The sequence below is a fragment of the Rhizophagus irregularis genome, chromosome 5 (genome assembly GCF_026210795.1).
Source record: "Rhizophagus irregularis chromosome 5, complete sequence".
NCBI classification, from domain to species: Eukaryota; Fungi; Glomeromycota; class Glomeromycetes; order Glomerales; family Glomeraceae; genus Rhizophagus; species Rhizophagus irregularis.
Window position 1 is genome coordinate 1,287,350 of NC_089433.1, and position 20,948 is coordinate 1,308,297.

Here is a 20,948-nt window from a genome sequence, read left to right on the forward strand (position 1 = left end):
TGTGTCATATGATAATCGTGAAGACTCTTCACACTTCCAACCAATAGAAGCAGGATCTACTGGCTAATAATTCAATGACGTCTTACTGCGCATAACATATACTGCGGAGAAGTAGAGATGACGTACTTACTGCGCATGATATATTCAGAAGTACGATATCTAAGCACCCACGTGATTCGGAAAAAAGAAACGTAGTAATAAATTTATAGGACAATCGAGTACCAAATATGCGAAATTCTCCTAGGCGGTTACCGGAGAGATAATAGGACTCATCATTGGGGAGGTTTTTCTTTCATATCTTCCGTCACGATAATAATAACCTCTATCACATTCACCATATTCATTATATCCACCGTATCTATCGTATTCATCATCATCCGATTCGTCTGGCATCTCTTCTTCAGAATCGTTGTCACTCGTTTCTTTCACTGGATGGGGTGTGGAATCATGATCGACTTCCTCATTAAAATACACATCATCGTTTGACTGGACCCTGGGGGACTCGTTCACCTCTTCTTTCTCTACCCTAGCTTCGTTCTCATATGGTGTACCCCAATAAGCAGTCTCATCGTCAAAATCCCCCGTGAGCGTTTTTACATAATCCTCCAAATCGGCTGATAATGATGAATTTTCTTCAGGCAAGATTTTTTCGCTAGTCTCAAGATTTCCGGCTGAAATTTCAGGAGTTGGAAAATCGTCCTGCTCTGCAGAATTATCCCGTGGTCCCTTTGGGACCCTCTCTATGATCTCTTGAATTTGATCGTTAGTCAACTCTGAAATGGAATTGGGACTATATTCACTAAGATACTTAATTTTATCTATACCTATTTTCTCGATTATTCTAACAAGCTTCATAGACCTTTGAGTCCTTCTAGTTAGAGAACTACGGGAGATTTTTGGAAGCTGTATAACACTATACCCATTTCTTTTGATCTCTTCTCACGAATAGTGGCAGTTTGCTTTAGCAAACCATCATAAATTATACCTTTTGCTTTTTTCTCTCCGATTTTGCCATTGCTATTTTCCACGAGTTCACTAAAGTGAACCATGAATTCTTTCCCAAAGTTAACCCAGCATAAGATTTCTTCCTCGTTGGCTTTTTTAGTGCGATATTCGGCATCTGATGCTTTATCAAATAGCTTCGCTAAATCGAGCAGAGATGAAGAGCATTTTGGGCGACGGGCCGTCGCTGAAATTTCAGTCATATGCAATGCTTTTGAATTGGAGGAATTCGACTCTTGATGCTTTATATTATCCTGAATGGATGGCTCTGCCATCATACCATCAGTTATCACCTGAACAATTTTCTCAGTGCCCTTTTTCTTATGACTATTTTGGCCTGATTGCTTCGCAACCTCTTGTCCCGAAGATGCCATGCTTTCAGTATGAAGCTTCTTTTCCTTATTGCGTTGCTTTATTTCACTACTAACGATTTTCTTATGAGCCTCAAGCAAGAAATTATCCATCTCTTTCTCCTCTAACGGTTTTTCATGATGGACCGCACCCGAATTGAAGTTAGATAAGATGTTATTAGGAGTATTATCATTTTGCAACTGTTTTTCTTCCAATTTCTCAATTCTAGCATCACGTCGGTTATTCTCTTCTATCATCTGCTTCATAAGCTCCGCATTTCTGGCCTCAATCTCGACATTCCTGGCTTCAACCTCAGCAAGCTTCTTTCTAAGTTCAGGAATCTCGGCAAGTTTCTTTCTAAGTTCAAGAATCTCAGCATTTTCAGTCTCAAGTTCGACATTCCTAGCCTCAAGCTCAGTAATGCGTTGCTTTAATAAATCTATTTCGGATTGCATGTCCTATAATATTTTTATGTTCTGTATGTTAGTATTCAAAATCAGAAAAAAAATGTAGGTTATTTCGGCTGATCATATCCTAGGGATACGGTTTTGCCAAGATAATTTTTTATTAATACATGCAAAAAATAAATACATAGGATCGGGACGTAGCCCGTGATACATGACGTCTAGGCTAATATACAAAATTATTTTTTCATTCGATAACCCTCTGTCCTGACCCTCTTTCTATCCGGTTCATCCTCCACACACGCCCTATCCTTTATTATCCCTACCACCACACTTAAAATCTTTTTCACACCATTACACAGCGTTTGATATTCCGGGGACTTCTTATCCAAAGCATCTTCGGAAAATTCGATGCTTAGCGGTAGCTTGCTCCCTTGCGAAATTTTTCCAGGTGTATAGAGCAGGAAGTGCCAGTCTCGAGCGGTTGTCACAATACCATAGAGATAATCTACGAATTCTCCAACTGCACGATATTCTGAGCGAAGCCTTCGATTACATTACGCTGTGGTTTATCCTCCGTGATGCAAATAAGGTTCTCGGCATCCTAACCGGAGGAAGAATTAGTATGGCGTTAGTATGGTCCACGGGACGGTATAAAAGTGCGGTCATACTTCTCTCACCTTGATTGCGTAATCAACCCGTCCCGTACTTTCATCACCTATTACTTCGTATTCAGGCCTCATGCTGAGTTCTTTTCCGGTGGCATCCCTGGTTATATTTATTGCGGAATGGAGGATGGCCACGACGTACTCATTGCGCATGGCTTCCAAACTACCCACAACCAAAGTCCCGTAGTTTTTTAGCCTGACTAATATTTCTGCCATACATTGCTTGAAGTGCTCGTTGGAGTCTTGAATTTCGTGGGTTTGTAGTGAAAAAAGTGGGATAGTGTCCGTACCGTTACCATCGATACCATATTTCTTCAACACCTCCTTCAAACTGCGGTATGTTGAAAAGGCCCTCAACTTCTTATCCTTACATTCCTTGGCAAAGTCCATGAGAGCCGTTGCAGGTCCCAAACCTAAGCCAGCACTTCGAAGCTCATCCTTGGCTATCTTGAAAAAGGTACGGCCGTTTACCCTTTGTTTGCGAATTATTTCCAAGTCATCGTCGTCAAGACCCAAGTCCTCCTCCTTACGCAAAAAATCTATAAGCTCAGCCGTCTTATATTTCTTAATTTCGTCCGCTAGCGTGACCGCTTCATTTCCAGTAGTAGTGGTAGAGGTGGAAGCTGGAGTATAAGGTGTACTGGTTTCAGAAGACGTTTTTATAGTGATATTAGGCTCGGGTAAAAAATAGTGTTACGTTCGGAGGAAAAATAGAGTTTTATTTCTGGTGGGAACGCAAGCGTTAATATAGGCTTTTATGTCGCACAGACATTGCATCATTACACGTGACCCGTTCTCATATACGTTCGTTAAAATAATACTTTATTTATGAAATAAATCGTTGCCGGAACCCGCCCTATAATACATAAAAATCGGCCGTTGAGGCGCTACATGATCTGAATAAAAAATACTATTTTTTGGTTGTGAGATGTTCCGTTAAATCTGTTCTTTTTCGAGAATCTGTTACCAAAGGTAATGGTAGTCAGAACAACGCTCATTAGATGGTCCCTTTAGGACCGATTCAGCTATAATGTTATGCAAAACGCCTTTTGGCTAAATTACTCACACAGCTCCTTAATATAGTCCTCAAGTTCCAATGCTTGTCTCAATGACATTCCGTATTCCTTAAAATCCCATCCGCTTAGCTTGAGAAATGAATCACCGGTAATTTTTTTCTCCTCAAGCTTCGTAAAAAGGTCACCAACTTCTATGTGTTTTAATTTGGAATCTTCCCGCAAAAATTTGATAAGACTTTCCATTCCATATTCTTTTAATATGTCAGCTTTAGTGGGGATAGAAGACATCTTGCTTCTTGTTATCTATCGGTAATAAGCCTTATAGTGAGAAATTTTCGTTCCCATACATAATTTATGGTATATACATACCTTATTTTTTTTTGCGGAAAGTTGGCTAAACTTCCTACATGCTTTATATCTTGCTGGGAAAAAAGATAAGGAGGTATATGGCGTAATTAGTATTGTCGTCTGATGCCAAGAGCTTCATGAAAGCACATGCAAATAAAACTTTCGTACCTTTTCACATGGAGATCTACCGGAGAGACACATAGTTGGTCTTACGCCTGACGATCTCGAAATTGTGACTCCCTCAGCCTTTCATAACATATGCTTTTGTCGTCAATATTTACTTTTAGAGCTGGTCCTGTGTTGCAACTAGACCCCCTTTCACATTTTCTCACATTCGTTTGGGAAAAAAAATAAAGAATAAAGGTTAATGTTTTTCGAATATATATGCAAAAATTATTATGTCGCACAAGACCTGACTGATGATCGGCCTATTTTTGTCGCACAATCTGTGGCCCAGCAAAAATCTTCCGAGCTGATGATCATGAGAATCGCCTCACGGTCCGCTCCGGACTAGCTAGATTGGTAAAGTACGTTACCATTCTGATTGATTGGCTAGTATTCTATCACCAGCTCTCGACATTAAGGTGGAAATATTACCTCGAGTCGGTGAATGTCTGTTCATAGCTATAATGTGGTGATCGTCACCAGAGTCAACCGTCATGAAACTAAGATGCTGGTATAACTGAGGTAGAACTGAATTCAGATTATTACCAACACTATGCCGAATGTTATATATCCATCCTATCTCTTGATCTAATTCAGCTCGCATATCCATAGAATTCATGAAATCCTCAACATGGATATTTGGATTAAGTAAAACGAGCTGATCTATGGCTTCTTTAGTAATATTAGCACACCCCTCCAGATTGAGATATTTAAATAAAGACATGAACGAGAAATTTCTTTGATAGTTACATCAGTAATTCCACAAAAACTAAGGTTGAGATGTTGGAGATTTGGACAGGAATGAATGGCATTGCAAATTGAAGTCTCGGCGACGTAAACACACCTACCAAAATCAAGATACTCTACACTAAGATGTTTCTCTACATTTTAAAAGGTGTTTCTCTACAGTAAGAAGTTTTTCTACTAATATATCACATCTATTTTTTCTTCGACAGCTACCCGGAATACTGAATCTTCGTAAATTTGGGCATGAGTTTAAGATGTGACTTATAAATCTTTCAGAAACGCACAAGCAAAATGAAACTCTTGTAAAGCTTGGCCACTGTCCGCAATTTTGATTAAAGATCTATCAGTAATGCCTTGGCAGAAAGAAATATTTAGATATTCTATTTTACGACATGATCCCACCATTCCACATAAAGCTTTATCACCCATAATACCACTACTACATAAATTAAGATATCTCAGATTGGGGTATGCTTTAAGCTGATTTAATACTCTATTACTAAAACCCACACAATTTTCGAAATTCAAATGAATTATGTTTGGGCATATTCTTACAATGCCTTCAATTTTCTTACTTGAAAGTGGATTATAGTATGAAATTTCAAGATGGGTTAGTTTTGAGCTATAAATTGGCTTTTGCTTCCCACATACTAATTCTATGAATTTCTTTGCTTTGGGATCGTTCCCCTTTAGCTCAATGCGTCTCCATAGAATAGGGGCACCGCATCTGTACCACAATCGGGAAACATATAGAGCGGAATAGAGAGATTTATCTATCAATAAGAAATATAAAATTCGTTCTAGTAACTCCTGTATATTAAAAATACTTGTATGTGCCATAAATAATATATGCTGTATCTTTAATCGAAAAAATAAATTTTCTGGGTTGGATCAGACTCCCAAATATTCACTCAGCTTAAAGTAATCGAACACGCCTACAATTCTATCCTGTCTTATGTTCTTGACAGTGATTAAGCCAGTGGTCCTATCATATGCGTGTTCATATTTGACCGGATTGCATAATGGCAAATACTGCGTGGAGTTAGTAGTGAACTTACCCATTGTCTTGCACTGGTTATTCCTTAATTTTTTAACCATATCTTTTAGTATATCTGATTCAATTATCTAGCAAATTATTTCAGGTTAAAAGCAATACCTCGAGGTGATGATTAGTATTCCAGACTCAAAATTTTCTGCATTAAATATATTTTGATTTCATCTCAGCCCATTTTAAACCACCAACTGTTTAACCTTTTTTGGTCGTACCTTTCTTCATTGCTTATGAGGGATCGCCTCATTTTCTCTTATCACAATTGTCTTAACCGAATCAGATTCTTTGGAAGACTCAGACAAATAGGAGGAACCCTTATACAGAACATCTCTCGACCCTTTTTTATCAATTATTGAAGGAATTATTTCTTGTATTATGTCGAGCACAGTTTCCCTTATCTACACATTCGTTCAGGTCTTCTAATTCAGTTTCTAAGGACTTTACATCTCTCTCTAATCTTTTTACCCTCTTTTCTAAAGTGTTATGTTGAGAATGATAATCTTCCAATTGTTTCTTTAGTGCCCTATTTTCACCGGAAAGTGCATTATATACTTCTGCATTTTGCTTATTTAGTCCTAATGACTGGGCTAATTTCTTCGTGTATCTGATAACTTCCTGCTTGCTAGCTATACTATCGGATGAATGCTTTTGATCAGTTACCATTTTCATGATATTTTATATATGCTAGCACTAGTCGAAATAAGGCAAATCGGCTAAAAATCGGATATCCGATTTTAGGTCGAATTACGGCTGAAATATGTCCGATTTTTACAAAAAAAATATATTCCGATTGTTATCTGATTGACTGCCAATCAGATGTACTTCAGAACTTAAATCAGACATAAATCAGAACTAAATCATACTAAATTCGGACAGTCAATCAGATATACTTTAGAACTTAAATCGGACAAAAATCGGACTATTTTTTTCTGAATTTATTTCAATTTTTATTATCAAATTTATTAAATGTATTTATTAATTTTAAATGCTTAAAAACTTTATAATTATATTATTATTATTAGCATCTATCTAAATTACAAATAAATATTGCCAATTCAAAATTATAATAAAATAATAATAATAAAATAAACCATGATTCATATTTACGAATCTTAGTTTTGGTTCATTTATTAGTCGGAAATCCACCCAAACCTATAAAAAAAAGAAAAGAACGGTTATTAGTAACCGTTCATTAATATTAATAAAAAAAATTTAACCAAGATTCGTATATACCTACAAATATTGATCTTTTTCCATTCTCCGGAACTTGGAAGCCTACCCGAACCTATAAAATAAAAGAAAGGAACGGTTAGTACCCGTTCCAAAATAATAAAAAATAAAAATAAAAAATAAACCAAGATTCGTACTTACTTACGAATCTTGGTTCCTTTTCTTCCGATCTTCGGAAGTCAACCCAAAACCTAAAAAATAAAAGAAAGGAACGGTTAGTAAACCGTTCCAAATAATAAAAAAACAACAAAAACAAAACCAAGATTTGTATATACTTACGAATCTTGGTTCTTTTCCGTATTTTGGAATTTGAAAATCCACCCGATCCTAAAAAAAGAAAAGAACGGTTATTAGTAACCGTTCATTAATAATATTAAAAAAAAAAGAAAAAAAAATCAAGATTCGTAATTAGTAGTTACTTACGAATCTTGATTTTCTATTCTTCGGAATTCAGAAATCCACCTGATCCTAAAAAAAGAAAAGAACGGTTATTAATAACCGTTCGTAATAATAATAATAATAAAAAATTAAACCAAGATTCATACTTACTTACGAATCTTAGTTCCACTTTTTCCAAAGATCGGAAACCCACCCGAACCTAAAAAAAGAAAAGAACAGTTATTAGTAACCGTTCATTAATAAAATTAAACAAAACAAAAAATTAAAACCAAGATTCGTATATACTTACGAATCTTGGTTCTTTTCCATTCTTTGGAACTCGCGAACCTAAAAAAAAAAAAGAACGGTTATTAGTAACCGTTCATTAATAAAATTAAACAAAACAAAAAAATTAAAACCAAGATTCGTATATACTTATGAATCTTGGTTCTTTTCCGTTCTTCGGAATTCGCGAACCTAAAAAAAGAAAGAACGGTTATTAGTAACCGTTTATTAATAAAATTAAAAAAAAAACAAAATTAAAACCATGATTCGTATATATTTACGAATCTTGGTTTTTTTTTCGTTCTTCGGAACTCGAAAGCCCCTCCTGAGACACCGAACCTATAAAAAATAAAAGAAAAAGAACGGTTAGTAATAACCGTTCCAAATATTAAAAAAAGAAAAAAAAAACTAAGATTCATAGTACAGAATCTTAGTTTTTTTCCGTTTTTCGGAAACTCACTCAAACGGCTGAACCTATAAGAAAAAGAAAGGAACAGTTAGTAACCGTTCATATAATAGGAAAAAAAATAAAATAAAAAATAAACCAAGTTTCGTACTCATACTTACAAAACTTTAGTTAGTTCTTTCTGTTCTTCGGAACTCAGAAGCCAACCCGATCCTAAAATAATAAAGAAAAAAATGGTTATTAGTAACCGTTCGTTAATATTACAAAAAAAAACAAAAAAAATTAAACCAAGATTCGTTTACTTACGAATCTTGGTTCTTTTCCATTCTTCGGAACCAGGAAGCCCGCCCAAAACCTATAAAAAAGAAAGGAACAGTTAGTAACCGTTCCGAAATATTAAAAAAAATAAAAACCAAGATTCTTAAGAATCTTGGTTCTAAATTCCCTTCCCCTTTCCCCTTTTCCCATTTTTTACCTTAAAGTCTGGTTTCATGTTGAAGCCGGCGTCCTCCTATGCGTCCTACAAAAAAAATAATGAAAAGAAACGTTAGTTCGTTTCTTAAATTAACAAAACTTCACTTTCCCATTTTTCACCTTAAAGTTCAGTTTCGTGTTAAAGCTGGCGTCCTACAAAAAAAAAACAATGAAAAGAAATTCGTTTCTTAAATTAAAAAAAAAAAAATTAAAAAAAAAATATGTAAGTTTCAAAATGAAACTTACATTACTTCCAAGAAAAAGAGGCGGAAGAAAGGTGTGAGAAAAGGGGGAGAGCGAAAGGGAAGCAAGGGAAGGACGAAAGGAAAAGGAAAGGACAATAGGGGAAGGAAGGGGAAGGACGAAAGGACAGGGGAAAGTAGGGACGAAGTGAAGTGAAAGGAAGGGATGAAAGGGGAAAGTTTAAAAAAGATCCTTTTTTAAACTTTGATACGCGTAATGCGTGACGTTTAATTAAACTATTCAACCAATGTCTAATCGTAGATCATGGTCGAATTTTTAATTGAATATAGGCTGGCCTTTTTTGACTAGTGAAATCGGAAATCGGCTATGCCGAATGTCACCTGATATACAGACGATCGTCAATTATTAGCCGAAATTTAGCCAAAATAAGGACGATTTGCCTTATTTCCGATTTGCCTTATTTCGACTAGTGATAGATCTTAGGCTAAATAAAAATAAAATTTAATAAATATCGTCTAACTCATCTATGTGATTAGTTTTCATTGAAGAGCTTGAATGCCGTTGCCTGATCATAAGGATGTCCTCTTTTTCAAAAATTGATTATAGTATAGTTTTGCGCTGGGGAGGTATGGTTATGTGGCGAATGTCGAAAAGCTTGACTGGCGATGGTCATAGCATCTGATAAATTCTTCGCACCATTCAATACGACTGCAAATACTGCCCCTAATTTGCACAAATAGCTAGGAAGAAGTGGTTTACTGGTTTCAGGAAGAAATCTATTTTTTTTCAGAAATGTATTAAACCATTTAACTCCTGGCACTCCTGGATCTCTCAACTGTTCAGAAGAAATTGCATCCTGAATCCAAGTAAGGAGAAGTTTAGCCCGCTCTTCATCCCTTTCTAACAATCTAAATATCCAAGAATTATCCTGTTAGTCTCAGTTTTTTGTGTATCCAGTTACACCTCCACTAGATATGCGCAAGTCTTTAATTTCAACGGGACGGGCGCAGAGCATTATCATTACATCGGCTAGGGCTTGCACATCAGGTATGTTAGACACATCATAGAAATTGAGTCTCTTCTTAACCGATTCTAACGAGAAGTGATCTGGAAAATCAATTCCTTCATTTTCACATTGATCCCTACGCTCTTTTTGAATCTTATTAGATGCACAGGTTGTTTTTTCGTCTAATGTAGTAGAGATTATCTTTTTTAGGGCATTGAGTTTCCGCAACTATCATCAGAGTCTACTAAGATGGGATGTGGTGGCAACAGGGTTAGGAGTAGTTAAAGCCTTGGCTATCGCCTTTACTTCTTTTTCACCAAAATTATCTCAAACAATACGCTGGGCTATACTTTTGATGGTTTTTCTGTCTGGGATGATATTGGATATTTGGCATATATTAACTTCTCCTGCTTCATCTCCTCCTTCTTTGGGGATTACTCAACTTCTACTTCAGCAAATTCTCTGATTGGTGACTAATACAAACGCCTGCTCTTTACTAAAGCCATACTCTTCCTAAAAGTGCTGGCGACCCTTATTTCTTTTCAGTTTATCTGTCAAAAGCTCGAGTAATGCTAGGATGTGCTGGCTAAGTTCTTCATTAATCATATCTTTATTGAGTTTGTGCCCTGCAACGTACTTTGATACAATCGCAGACATAGCTGGGTGGATATAGGTTATGGAGTAACTACTAGATTATGTGTAACTGTTAGGTTATTCTATATCTGAAAAAGTTCAATTCAAAAAATATTCTGCCATTTATCTACTCTATGGTCGGTAAAAAACCATCGGAGGGTTAGGACTTAGGAAAAGGGAAAAGAATATTATAATTTATTGCAGGATCTCTATGAGCTCACCCACTCTGGCCAAGATATGTTTTACATTGATTTGAAAATTGTGGGTAGATAGTAAAGCTCCAAACAGTTTGGGCTAAACCGGGGAACCGATCCGAAATCGGCTCAAAATTCGGTTCAGTTCGGTTTGGGTATTAGAACTGAAAAACCGGCGGTTCAGTTCAGTTTAATCCGATTTTTTATAAAAATGCGAAAAATCGAATAGCCGGCCATCTAGTAATCGTACAAAGTCGAGCCATATATCAATGGATTCTTCTCGATGAGACGCGTCGAATGGTGGTAAGATCATGTTTCTAGTATCGATAGATCGTTTTCTAATGCGAATTGTTTAAGAAACACTCACCATGGGCTATCTCACGATCTATCGATGTTAGAGATCTGATTTTACCACCATTCGACTCGTCTCAGTGAGACGAATCCAATGAGCTAAAATTCGTCTTTGTGTGATCAATAGATGGCGTTTAATCGCTTGTATCGGAATTTTAATTTTTGACGTTCGAAAATTTAAAAAAAATGCGAAAAAATGAATACACGACCATCCAGTGATTGCAAAAAGACGAATTATAGCTCATTAGATTCGTCTCGTTGAGATGCGTCGAATGGTGGTAAATTCATGTCTCTAGCATCAATGGATCGTTTTCTGATACAAATTTTTTAAGAAACACTCACCATGTTCTATCTCGTGATCTATCGATGCTAGAGACTTGATTTTACCACCATTCGACGCGTCTCGATGAGAGGATTCCAACGAGCTATGGCCCGTCCTTGTACGATCACTGGATGGTCGTGTATTCATTTTTTCGCATTTTTCTTAATTTCAGATAGAATTGAACCGAACCGGACGGTTCCGGTTCGGTTCCATTTCGGTTTTCGGTTCTACCCGAACCGCAAAAAAACTGAACTGAACCGACCCGTTCAGAACTTTACCCCATTCTAAGGCTATGAACAAATTATCTGTATCAATTCACATTTTAGTAAAATGCTTGCGCTAGAGCTAATATTTGTTCTGGTCCTAAAGCATTCGTCTTAGTGAATGCATCATATAAAGAATTTGGCCTGTACTTTGAAGGGACTAAATTTGGGTGATGGAGGAATTTCATGAGTATGTCATTCCTCCAAACTTTTGTCTTTCTATGTTCCCAAGTTATTCTTATTAATACAGACAAGTTATCACTAGAATAATTCGTTTGTATTAGATTTTGAAGTGAGGATCGTTTATTTTTTTCAAGGGTAAATAATCCCATTCCTTCTATGACAGCAGATTCTACACTAATAGGAAACTTTTTACAAATATTCGATCTAGCTAGAATAGATAAATATGGAATTATAGCCAGATAGTAGAAGTCGGCTAAGGAGTTTAATTCAAATTCACTAACATATATAGTCCCAATATCCTCTAAATAATCCAAAAGTCTATCAGCGTATCTGAACCCTTCATGAATTAACTTTTGGAATAGCTTTCCATTTAGATCGATCTATCGGCCAATTAGTAAATTAAGTACTGTTCTATGTATGTCTATAGCGTTAGTATGAAAAGATACTTTATCTCATTGTAATACCGATTAATTTAAATACATATTTTATTATGAAATTAAAAGTGAAAAGAGGGTTTATATCCTGAAATACTTCTATAGCTCACTTTATTTGCGCACATATCAAGAGAGATGGCACTATTTGTAGAAATAGATGCTGTGATCCTTCCGGTGTAGCCATAGATACTGAAGTAATCGCATAATATGGAGGAATAATATGGAATAAAAGATCAAACAATAGAAAGTCACATGATTGGATAAAATTAATCGGAAAGGATAAACTTTTAGGAGAAGGAATGATCTACATGATGTAATGTTTATTAAATAATTAACGGAGAACCAATAGATCAAGTAGGGAGTTGATCGATGTGGCTTAGCAACCAGTTTATCAAGTTCAACAATAAGAACAATTAGGAGGAGTAATCATAAGCCACAAATGATAAATCATATAAAAAGGAAGGATAGTGAATTAAAGGAACAAAAAAAATAGGAACATGTAAAATATTGATGAACTGCAGCCGCAGTAGAAGAATAGCTGACAAGACGCAGTAAAAAGGATAGCACAGCCACAAAAGATGGATCTTTACGATATAATATTTGAAAGATTATTTTATTTTAAAGAAAAGATAGCACAGCCACAAAAGATGGATCTTTACGATATAATATTTGAAAGATTATTTTATTTTAAAGAAAAGATAGCACAGCCACAAAAGATGGATCTTTACGATATAATATTTGAAAGATTATTTTATTTTAAAGAAAAGATAGCACAGCCACAAAAGATGGATTATATCTTTACGACATAATATGCGAAAGATTATTTTAAAGAAAAGATAGCATATTAAAATAGTATAACATATTAGAAAAGATAACATATAAAATAGCATATAAGATAGCGCATAAAAGATAACATATAAAATATTAGAAAGAAATAAGAAGTAAGAAAAGAAAGAATAAGAAAGTTGGTTTAAATAGGAGCGGAATGGAAAGTGAATTCGACAGTCGTCAGATACGATGTAAAACTTTACGAAAATTAGTTAGTTGTGAATTTTATGAGGAATAAATAAAATACCTTTTATATGAAAATTAATTGTTTTGATTGTTTTTGTTACTATTTTCTTATGATGAAAAAGTAATTTTGTTCAATTAACTGTTAGTAAAGCGTAATGTTATTTAAAGGTAATAGGTTCGCCCTAAACTTTATTGTAATGTTCGCCTAATTAATTTTAATTGGATAAATTCATGGTGAATTTAATGTCATAACAAGAATTATGAAATGAATAAAATATAAACTTTCGTAAAGAGAACTATCGTAAATTTGAAAGAAGAGAAAGGATGAAATATCGTGGCGAAAGCTATCGCAATTTGAAAGTTAAGTAGTAATAAAACTAAACCAAGCAAGAATATTAATGTTTCGCTGAGAATACATATAACAGAAGCAGGGAACTTTGTTTACCGCCGGGTGGCAGACGGGGGTGACACCGGGTGTTATAGGCACTGGAAATTGTATGAAAAAAACATGAAAAAATTTCACTGCCTTGGTTGTGGATTTCCTACCAATTCTCCTACGGGATATTGTTCCAAATATTGTTCCAAGTATTCTGCAAAGTTTCATTCGCACAATTACCGGATGAGGCAGAAATGTAAAGCCAAGACCGAGGCTCTTCAACCCGCAAAGACCTTTGAATTATCGGATGAGACCCTTCAACCCAGAATCCCTGAAGCTCTAATTTCTGAGTCAGATGATAGTAGTGCTTCGATCCATGAACACTTGTTTCCCGCTTCTTCACAATTATTTGCAGATTCGTTAGAAAGAGATTTAACGGATTTGATCCAGGTCAAAATACTAGGTGATAGGGTTGTAATTAAAGGCTCAGCTACAAAGTCACCCAGAGTCTATGAAGATTCAGTTTCTGAGTCGGATGATGAAGATACGGGTCTCAACCTCTTTGGAGATATGTGGTTAGCTCGAAAATTGGAGCACTAGATCCCCTTTGAATTATCTGCCAAAAAGTAAGTAAAAAAATATTATTAGTCAATTATTATATATAATTTTGGTAGAAGCCTACGTCTCAAAGTATGTGACTATGTATCTGACCGGAGCGAGAATTTTTTTAATGATACCTACTTGAATAAGTGTAGTCTTCTTCGTAATCTTATATAAAAAATTGGAAGAAGACTACACTTTTCTAGATATATATTCGGGCATGGCATTAGCACATATCAAATAAATTCTGAATATCTTCTGAAATTTGCGTATTATCAACTTTGCTAGAACTAGAAAGATTACCTAATAATAATTCATCAGATGGGATCTTACTATATCCATATCGAATATCTTTACCATTTTTCCAATAAATTTCTTCCCCTGTTTGGTATGAAGGAAACTTGGGGCGTCCTTGCTATTGAATAAACCAACTAAATGATAATATTTTTGACTCTTATCAACAGCCTTAAATTTCAATCCATAAGTTGTGTAAAGGGATGCATTTAATAAACTAAGTTTCGCTCGGATTGTTTTTAATCCCAATTTTTTAGCACTGCGCGATGCATCTGTATTATCAAATACTCGAGTCATTTTAGGCACTAAACCCTGGAGATACAATATTGATTCAGGAGTACTTAAGCACTTTTTGACATCATCAGATTTATATCGTGTCCTATCATCAATGTCTTTAGCAGGTGTATAGATCCTTAGTAATTCCAAGCAAATTCGATGCTTCTCAGCTCGAGTAGCTATGATAAGTTTATCTTCTCTATAATCTTTGTGAATGATAGCCTCAACAGCTGTTTCATTGTTAATGCCAGCGTCTCGTAACTGTCTATAAGCTCTGAACCATTTCATATGATTATAATTCCCATACTTCGATATGAATTCTTCGGTCAATGATTCAGGCGGAATCTTATAACATTCTACAATATGATGCCAGTCTAAAGATCACATTTCCTCTAAAGTCTTCTTCAGCTTATTTTCCAAAACCTCAGCTATCTCATGATCAAGAATACGGGTATTTGAAATATCTGAAATTTCTTCCATTTTAATGATAGATGAACTCACCTTTACTGTCTGGAATAATGATATCGTATTATCTTTAGGTTTAAAAATAAGTTCTATAATAGAAATTACTATACCCGCATTTCGGAGAAAATCAACCATTCTCCAGCCAAATAAACGATGAGATCAAAATTTTTCTAACATATATGCGACCCATAAACGAATAGTTGGTACTTCCTTATTCTGAATAATAGAGTCGATATCCGGAAATATTCCTCTATTCTGAAGCTCTTGGGGGAGACATTCACGTTTAGCATTCAACAACCATCGAAATAGCACTTCTTCTGTAATGGGAACATTAGACGATTTTTGCTCGATATGACATATATAATCTTTAATGCACCACATGCAAAATAACATCTGATTCGTTCTGGCGTTTGTTTCTATATAGCTATTAAAGAGACAAAATGCTCGCTTAAAATTAGGATTAATGCAAGATAATCCTATTTTTAGAGTGCAACTAGGTCTACGGCTTTTCATGCTTCTTCAACGTTACTGAAATCGTGAGCCTTTTCTACCGGATCAGATTTACCATATTCCTTAATCCGTAGTTCTGGAAAATCGGTCTTAAAAGCACGAACAATCCCTTACACATCCTTTTTGAGATGGCAAATAAGCGAAACGCTTTTCTGATTCTCAAAATGTAGTGAAGACATTTGTTTGGCCCAATTCCAGAGTTCAGCTAATACAGTTTCTTTATTGGGAGCCAAGCGGAATGTCTTACCTTCCTGTGGTTGATAAGTGTTATGGATAATTGAAAATACTCTATTCTTGCGAAGGGCCTTAATCCATTCAATGTTGAGGTCAGTTAAGTCATTGTCCATTACAATAATGCACCTCGCATCTTGTATTAATTTATATAATTTTTCTATCGATTGTCATGCCAAACAACTTTGTGCTTGAGCAATTATAGACACTATTTCATCAAGCCACAGGTCATAATGGATTGGAAGACATTTGCATTTTTTATTACATTTACAATTATTGGTAATACGATGTAAGCTTTCTATCTGACATACTACCCTCTTATGATCAGGTAGATTTATATTACCATTGATATCGCAATATGACTTAAGATTAAGCCTTGTAGTAACAGCGTTTGAGTAAAAATGGCGCGTGGATAATACTAGCAAATTTACATCATTAGGGATAGCCAAATTTTCAAGAATATAGGTTTTTCCTATTTCCCAAGGCGATCCCACATAAATATCGTCTTCATTGGGTAATGGTCTTACATACCTTTCATTATAAGTTTCTGTAGCCGTAAGGGTCTCACTATATTTGACCCAAGATGGTATTTTTACAAAGGCTTTAGGGAAGCCCAGAGCCTTTACCTTATAGGAGGATTGTAGAGGATTTTTATTTTCTTGCTGAATTTTTTCTGCAATAGATGGGTCGCATTCAAAAACTTCCCCTGGTTCATCACTACATTGCCAGAAGCATTTTACAATGAATGTTCCACTGCTGGTATATACATGACCGAACCACCACTGATCCTTGTCATGTATACGTTTACATAGTGAACATTCTAGTAAAGCTTTTCGGTTAAAATATACGAAGTTTTGCGAATCATTTTCCTCGATATTCCAATCCCTAAGATAGTTAGAATGCTTTTGTAAAACTAAGTTCGCACATTTTTGTAATATATTCCGACCCACAGATATTCTTAGTGAATTATTATTTTTTTCTATGCTAAGCATTTGAGGACTTACTTCAAGTCCTAAGCTAGTAAGTGGTTGAACCCTAACGTGGTCGAACTCATTCCACCCATACATTATCTAGTGAGAATTAAAGAATACGCTTTACATGACCTTTTTTTGCTGAACCGATAAGGCGAAGGTTAAAATTTTGACCAGGTAACCCTGATCAATATACTTGCCAAATTTTTCCCCAGTTAAGGTATATACTAATTCGGTAAATGCTTTGAGTTTTTGATGATCAATAAGAAGAGCCAGTGCATATAAAATATAGTAACTACACTTGCTAGGGTCTGACGATGTGGTGATTATTAATCCCTTTAGAATATCTTCCCAGTTACAATCAAGAATTTGATATAAAACTCTTATGAATGAGCAACAGATTCGGATGAATACACTACCAGATTTAACTCCATTTGATTCCATATCCCCCATCAGTAAGATCGATATCAATCACAGTCTAAATCAGCGCTTTTGACCATTAATACATTCATGAATTCCTGGGTAAACCATATACTTCGGAAATGTCGTCTGCAACAGAAAACTTCAGAGCCCAATTAGCGTCTTGGTCAATTTTGATAACCAATTTATTTTTCACTTCATCCCGATCATAAGCATTATATAAACTAGACCCCTTTTCATTCAAAAAGAGGAATGAATAGATTGGAAGGCAATCTAATAAGCCTTTATCATTTGACATATCTCTAAGCGGTGATGAAAGAATTTTCTGAATACTATTTAGCAGGTCCTTAGGAGTGAAGTTGTTATTAAACTTTTCTTGTCTTGGTAACGGAAATGATGGAGCCACGGTAGTGCTGGTTGAAGCGCAGAAAACTTCTTCACTATCTGATTCGCAATTGGATTCATGGTTATTATAATCATCTGATCCGCAATCAGATTCATCATTATAGCTATCTGAGTCGCTCAAGTATTTATTGGGGCCAGCGCCGTCATAGCGGGCAGTTCGGTGAAAGGACAGCAATTGAAAAATAGTTCGCGATTTAGATTGACGTTAGTTCGAAAAGTTATACTATCTCTATAAAATTTAGAAATGTTTAATTTATTTTTTTGGTGGTTGCAAAAAGAGATGTATAGCAAACTAGTAAGCAAAACAAAAATAAAAGGCAAGCGGATGGTATCTGAAAAAGTGTAGTCTTCTTCGTAATCTATTATATAAAAATTGGAAGAAGACTACACTTTTCTAGATATATACTCAGGTATATGTAAACACTTAGTGTAACCTTCTGCGTAATCATTATATAAAATATTGGCAGAAGGCTACACTTTTCTAGATATGTACTCAGGTATATGTGGGTATAGCCTCCGCGGACTTATCTTACCTAGATATATACCTGGATATAATATGAAAGCTTCTTCGGAAATATTAGCACTTGGCTTCTCTATCACTAGTATGAATTTGGGTAAGTGGTATATTTCCTTTGGCTCAAATATGGCTAAAAACATGCCAGAAATACAATATAAATGCGCTTAAATATTTCAAACTTTGGGACGCGAAATCATCATACCTGGAAGAAGACTACCTTAATACTAGTATGTATCCGGGTATATGTGGGTATAAAGCTCCGAACGGTTCGGGCTAAACCGGGGAACCGATCCGAAACTGGCTCAAAATTCGGTTCGGTTCGGTTCGGGTATTAGAACCGAAAAACTGGCGGTTCGATTCGGTTTAATCCGATTTTTATAAAAATGCGAAAAATCGAATAGCCGGCCATCTAGTGATCATACAAGGTCGAGCCATATATCATTGGATTTGTCTCGACGAGACGCATCGAATGGTGGTAAAATCATGTCTTTAGCATCGATAGATCACACGTTAACCCACGCTAAATTATTTATAAATAATTGGAATTAGCAAGCTATCTATCGGTGCTAGAGACATGATCTTAGCACCATTCGACGCGTCTCAGTGAGACGAATCCAATGAATATAAATTCGTTCGTGTACGACCACTGGATGGCGAATAATATCAAGTTTCGCATTTTTTTGAAATGTTAGAGCGTTAAAAATTAGAAATTCCGATACATGAATTTATTCGTCGTCCAATGGTCGTACAAATATGATTTAGGACTCATTGGATTCGTCTCGATGAGACGAGTCGAATGGTGGTAAGATCATGTCTCTAGCACCGATAGATAGCTTGCTAATGCCAAATATTTATAAATCATTTAGCGTGAATTAACTTACGATCTATTGATGCTAGAGACATGATCTTACCACCATTCGACTCGTCTCATTGAGACGAATCCAATGAGTCCTAATTCATATTTGTATGACCATTGGACGACGAATAAATTACTGTATCGGAATTTCTAATTTTTAACGCTCTAAAATTTCAAAAAAATGCGAAACTTGATATTATTCGCCATCCAGTGGTCGTACACGAACGAATTTATATTCATTGGATTCGTCTCACTGAGACGCGTCGAATGGTGCTAATATCATGTCTCTAGCACCGATAGATAGCTTTCTAATTCCAATTATTTATAAATCATTTAGCGTGGGTTAACGTGTGATCTATCGATGCTAGAGACATGATCTTACCACCATTCGACGCGTCTCGTCGAGAAGAATCCAATGATATATGGCTCGACTTTGTACGATCACTAGATGGCCGGCTATTCGATTTTTCGCATTTTTATAAAAATCGGATTAAACCGAACCGAACCGCCAGTTTTTCGTTTCGGTTCTTACGGATTTTGGCTCTAATCCAAACCGTCTATAATCCGGACCAAACCGACCCGTTCAGAGCTTTATGTGGGTATTTAGAGTAAGCTAGTATGGATCCGGATATATACGACAAATATTGGATATTTAGACCTGGGTAGCAAATCATAAATGAAAGGGAAGCAGATATGTATCTGAAAAAATGAAGCCTTCTGCGGAATTATATTATATTAAAAATGGCAGAAGGCTTCACTTTTCTAGTCATGTACTCGGGTATGATATGACAACTAGGGTAGTCTTCTTCAAAATTATATAATATAAAAATGGAAAAAGACTACTCTATCACTAGTGACGCTCAAAAAAAAATAGCATACACACCGCCTCGACCCAGTTTAGACTATGATCAGGTCTCAGAAGTGCTTATAACATCCCGCCAATATACTGGTAACAAATAGGATTGCAGGATGACGCATTTTTTAACAATCAAATAGACCGGCTATGATACTGGCTTCGATCTCTCAAATCATGTGCCTAAAAATCGGCTGGCACATCCCAGTAGTCAAATAACTCGGTCATGGTCCCTCAAAAGTTGCGAGAAAGTTATGAGAAAGTGCCAGGAAAGTGCCTGGAACTTAAGGCGCAATAAAGTTTTGTTTAATTTTGGCCAGTACTATTCCATAATTTCAGCTAGAACTTTGGATATAATAACTCGGCATTCAAACTGGCCTGAAACTAGCAAACTAATAGAAACACTCAGGTTTCTTGCCAGCCAGTTCCATGACAGCACCGGGATACTATCAGGTCACTATCATGGAGCCAAGTTGACATGCTCTAAATATCGGCCAGAATTAAGACATAGTGTTGGCCAAAATTAATCACGAATTTACATCAAAATACGGCGCCTAGTGTTCCGAAAAAAAACCGATCTGATTCGTATCCGCGGATCTGATCTGAAACGGATCGGATCAGATCAGCTTTTTTATGATCCGTGATCCGATCTGAATCAAAAAAATTTGATCTGTTTTGGATCGAATCGAATCGGATCAGTTATTCATTCAAATCGGATCAGATCAGATCAGATTCGAACGGATTCGGATCGGATTTGGATTGGATCCAAATCTTAGAAAATAAAAAACGTTTTTGCGCAATGTTTTTTATTAAGACAATTAAAAACCGTTGCGAAATGGTTCTTTTTAGTTAAATAAACCGTTTCGCAACGATTTATATTAAAATCATTAAAAAACTGTTGCGAAACGGTTTTTTTTAGTTAAATAAACCGTTTCGCAACGGTTTTTTTTAGTTAAATAAACCGTTTCGCAACGGTTTTTTTTAGTTAAATAAACCGTTTCGCAACGGTTTTTATTAAAATAATTTAAAAAACCGTTGCGAAACG

The 20,948-nt window shown here is 35.7% G+C and overlaps 9 protein-coding genes across 9 annotated transcripts; 2 read left to right on the plus strand and 7 right to left on the minus strand.

Moving 5' to 3' along the window:
- Positions 1-240: 240 nt before the first annotated feature.
- Positions 241-1,376, minus strand: OCT59_024826 (uncharacterized protein; the record flags this gene model as incomplete). Its single annotated transcript, XM_066134279.1, has 2 exons — positions 241-824; positions 920-1,376. The coding sequence occupies 2 exons, from the start codon at positions 1,374-1,376 to the stop codon at positions 241-243; spliced, it is 1,041 nt and encodes a 346-aa protein (XP_065991697.1).
- A 2,107-nt stretch (positions 1,377-3,483) lies between these two features.
- On the minus strand, positions 3,484-3,684 carry OCT59_024827 (uncharacterized protein; the record flags this gene model as incomplete). The annotated part of the gene is made up of 1 exon (XM_066134283.1): positions 3,484-3,684. The coding sequence occupies one exon, from the start codon at positions 3,682-3,684 to the stop codon at positions 3,484-3,486; it is 201 nt and encodes a 66-aa protein (XP_065991698.1).
- A 637-nt stretch (positions 3,685-4,321) lies between these two features.
- On the minus strand, positions 4,322-4,678 carry OCT59_024828 (uncharacterized protein; the record flags this gene model as incomplete). The annotated part of the gene is made up of 1 exon (XM_025327109.1): positions 4,322-4,678. One exon carries the CDS (start codon positions 4,676-4,678, stop codon positions 4,322-4,324), a length of 357 nt encoding a protein of 118 aa, XP_025172901.1.
- Positions 4,679-4,962: 284 nt separating this feature from the next.
- On the minus strand, positions 4,963-5,541 carry OCT59_024829 (uncharacterized protein; the record flags this gene model as incomplete). Its single annotated transcript, XM_025333404.2, has 1 exon — positions 4,963-5,541. The coding sequence occupies one exon, from the start codon at positions 5,539-5,541 to the stop codon at positions 4,963-4,965; it is 579 nt and encodes a 192-aa protein (XP_025172900.2).
- Positions 5,542-6,097: 556 nt separating this feature from the next.
- OCT59_024830 (uncharacterized protein) lies at positions 6,098-6,415 on the minus strand (the record flags this gene model as incomplete). Its single annotated transcript, XM_025332365.2, has 1 exon — positions 6,098-6,415. One exon carries the CDS (start codon positions 6,413-6,415, stop codon positions 6,098-6,100), a length of 318 nt encoding a protein of 105 aa, XP_025172899.1.
- A 3,288-nt stretch (positions 6,416-9,703) lies between these two features.
- On the plus strand, positions 9,704-10,201 carry OCT59_024831 (uncharacterized protein; the record flags this gene model as incomplete). Its single annotated transcript, XM_066134304.1, has 2 exons — positions 9,704-9,776; positions 9,897-10,201. 2 exons carry the CDS (start codon positions 9,704-9,706, stop codon positions 10,199-10,201), a joined length of 378 nt encoding a protein of 125 aa, XP_065991699.1.
- A 1,356-nt stretch (positions 10,202-11,557) lies between these two features.
- OCT59_024832 (uncharacterized protein) lies at positions 11,558-12,299 on the minus strand (the record flags this gene model as incomplete). The annotated part of the gene is made up of 2 exons (XM_066134311.1): positions 11,558-12,011; positions 12,226-12,299. 2 exons carry the CDS (start codon positions 12,297-12,299, stop codon positions 11,558-11,560), a joined length of 528 nt encoding a protein of 175 aa, XP_065991700.1.
- Positions 12,300-13,637: 1,338 nt separating this feature from the next.
- On the plus strand, positions 13,638-14,105 carry OCT59_024833 (uncharacterized protein; the record flags this gene model as incomplete). Its single annotated transcript, XM_025327106.1, has 1 exon — positions 13,638-14,105. One exon carries the CDS (start codon positions 13,638-13,640, stop codon positions 14,103-14,105), a length of 468 nt encoding a protein of 155 aa, XP_025172896.1.
- Positions 14,106-14,331: 226 nt separating this feature from the next.
- On the minus strand, positions 14,332-14,963 carry OCT59_024834 (uncharacterized protein; the record flags this gene model as incomplete). The annotated part of the gene is made up of 2 exons (XM_025327105.2): positions 14,332-14,486; positions 14,558-14,963. 2 exons carry the CDS (start codon positions 14,961-14,963, stop codon positions 14,332-14,334), a joined length of 561 nt encoding a protein of 186 aa, XP_025172895.2.
- Between the last annotated feature and the right edge of the window lie 5,985 nt (positions 14,964-20,948).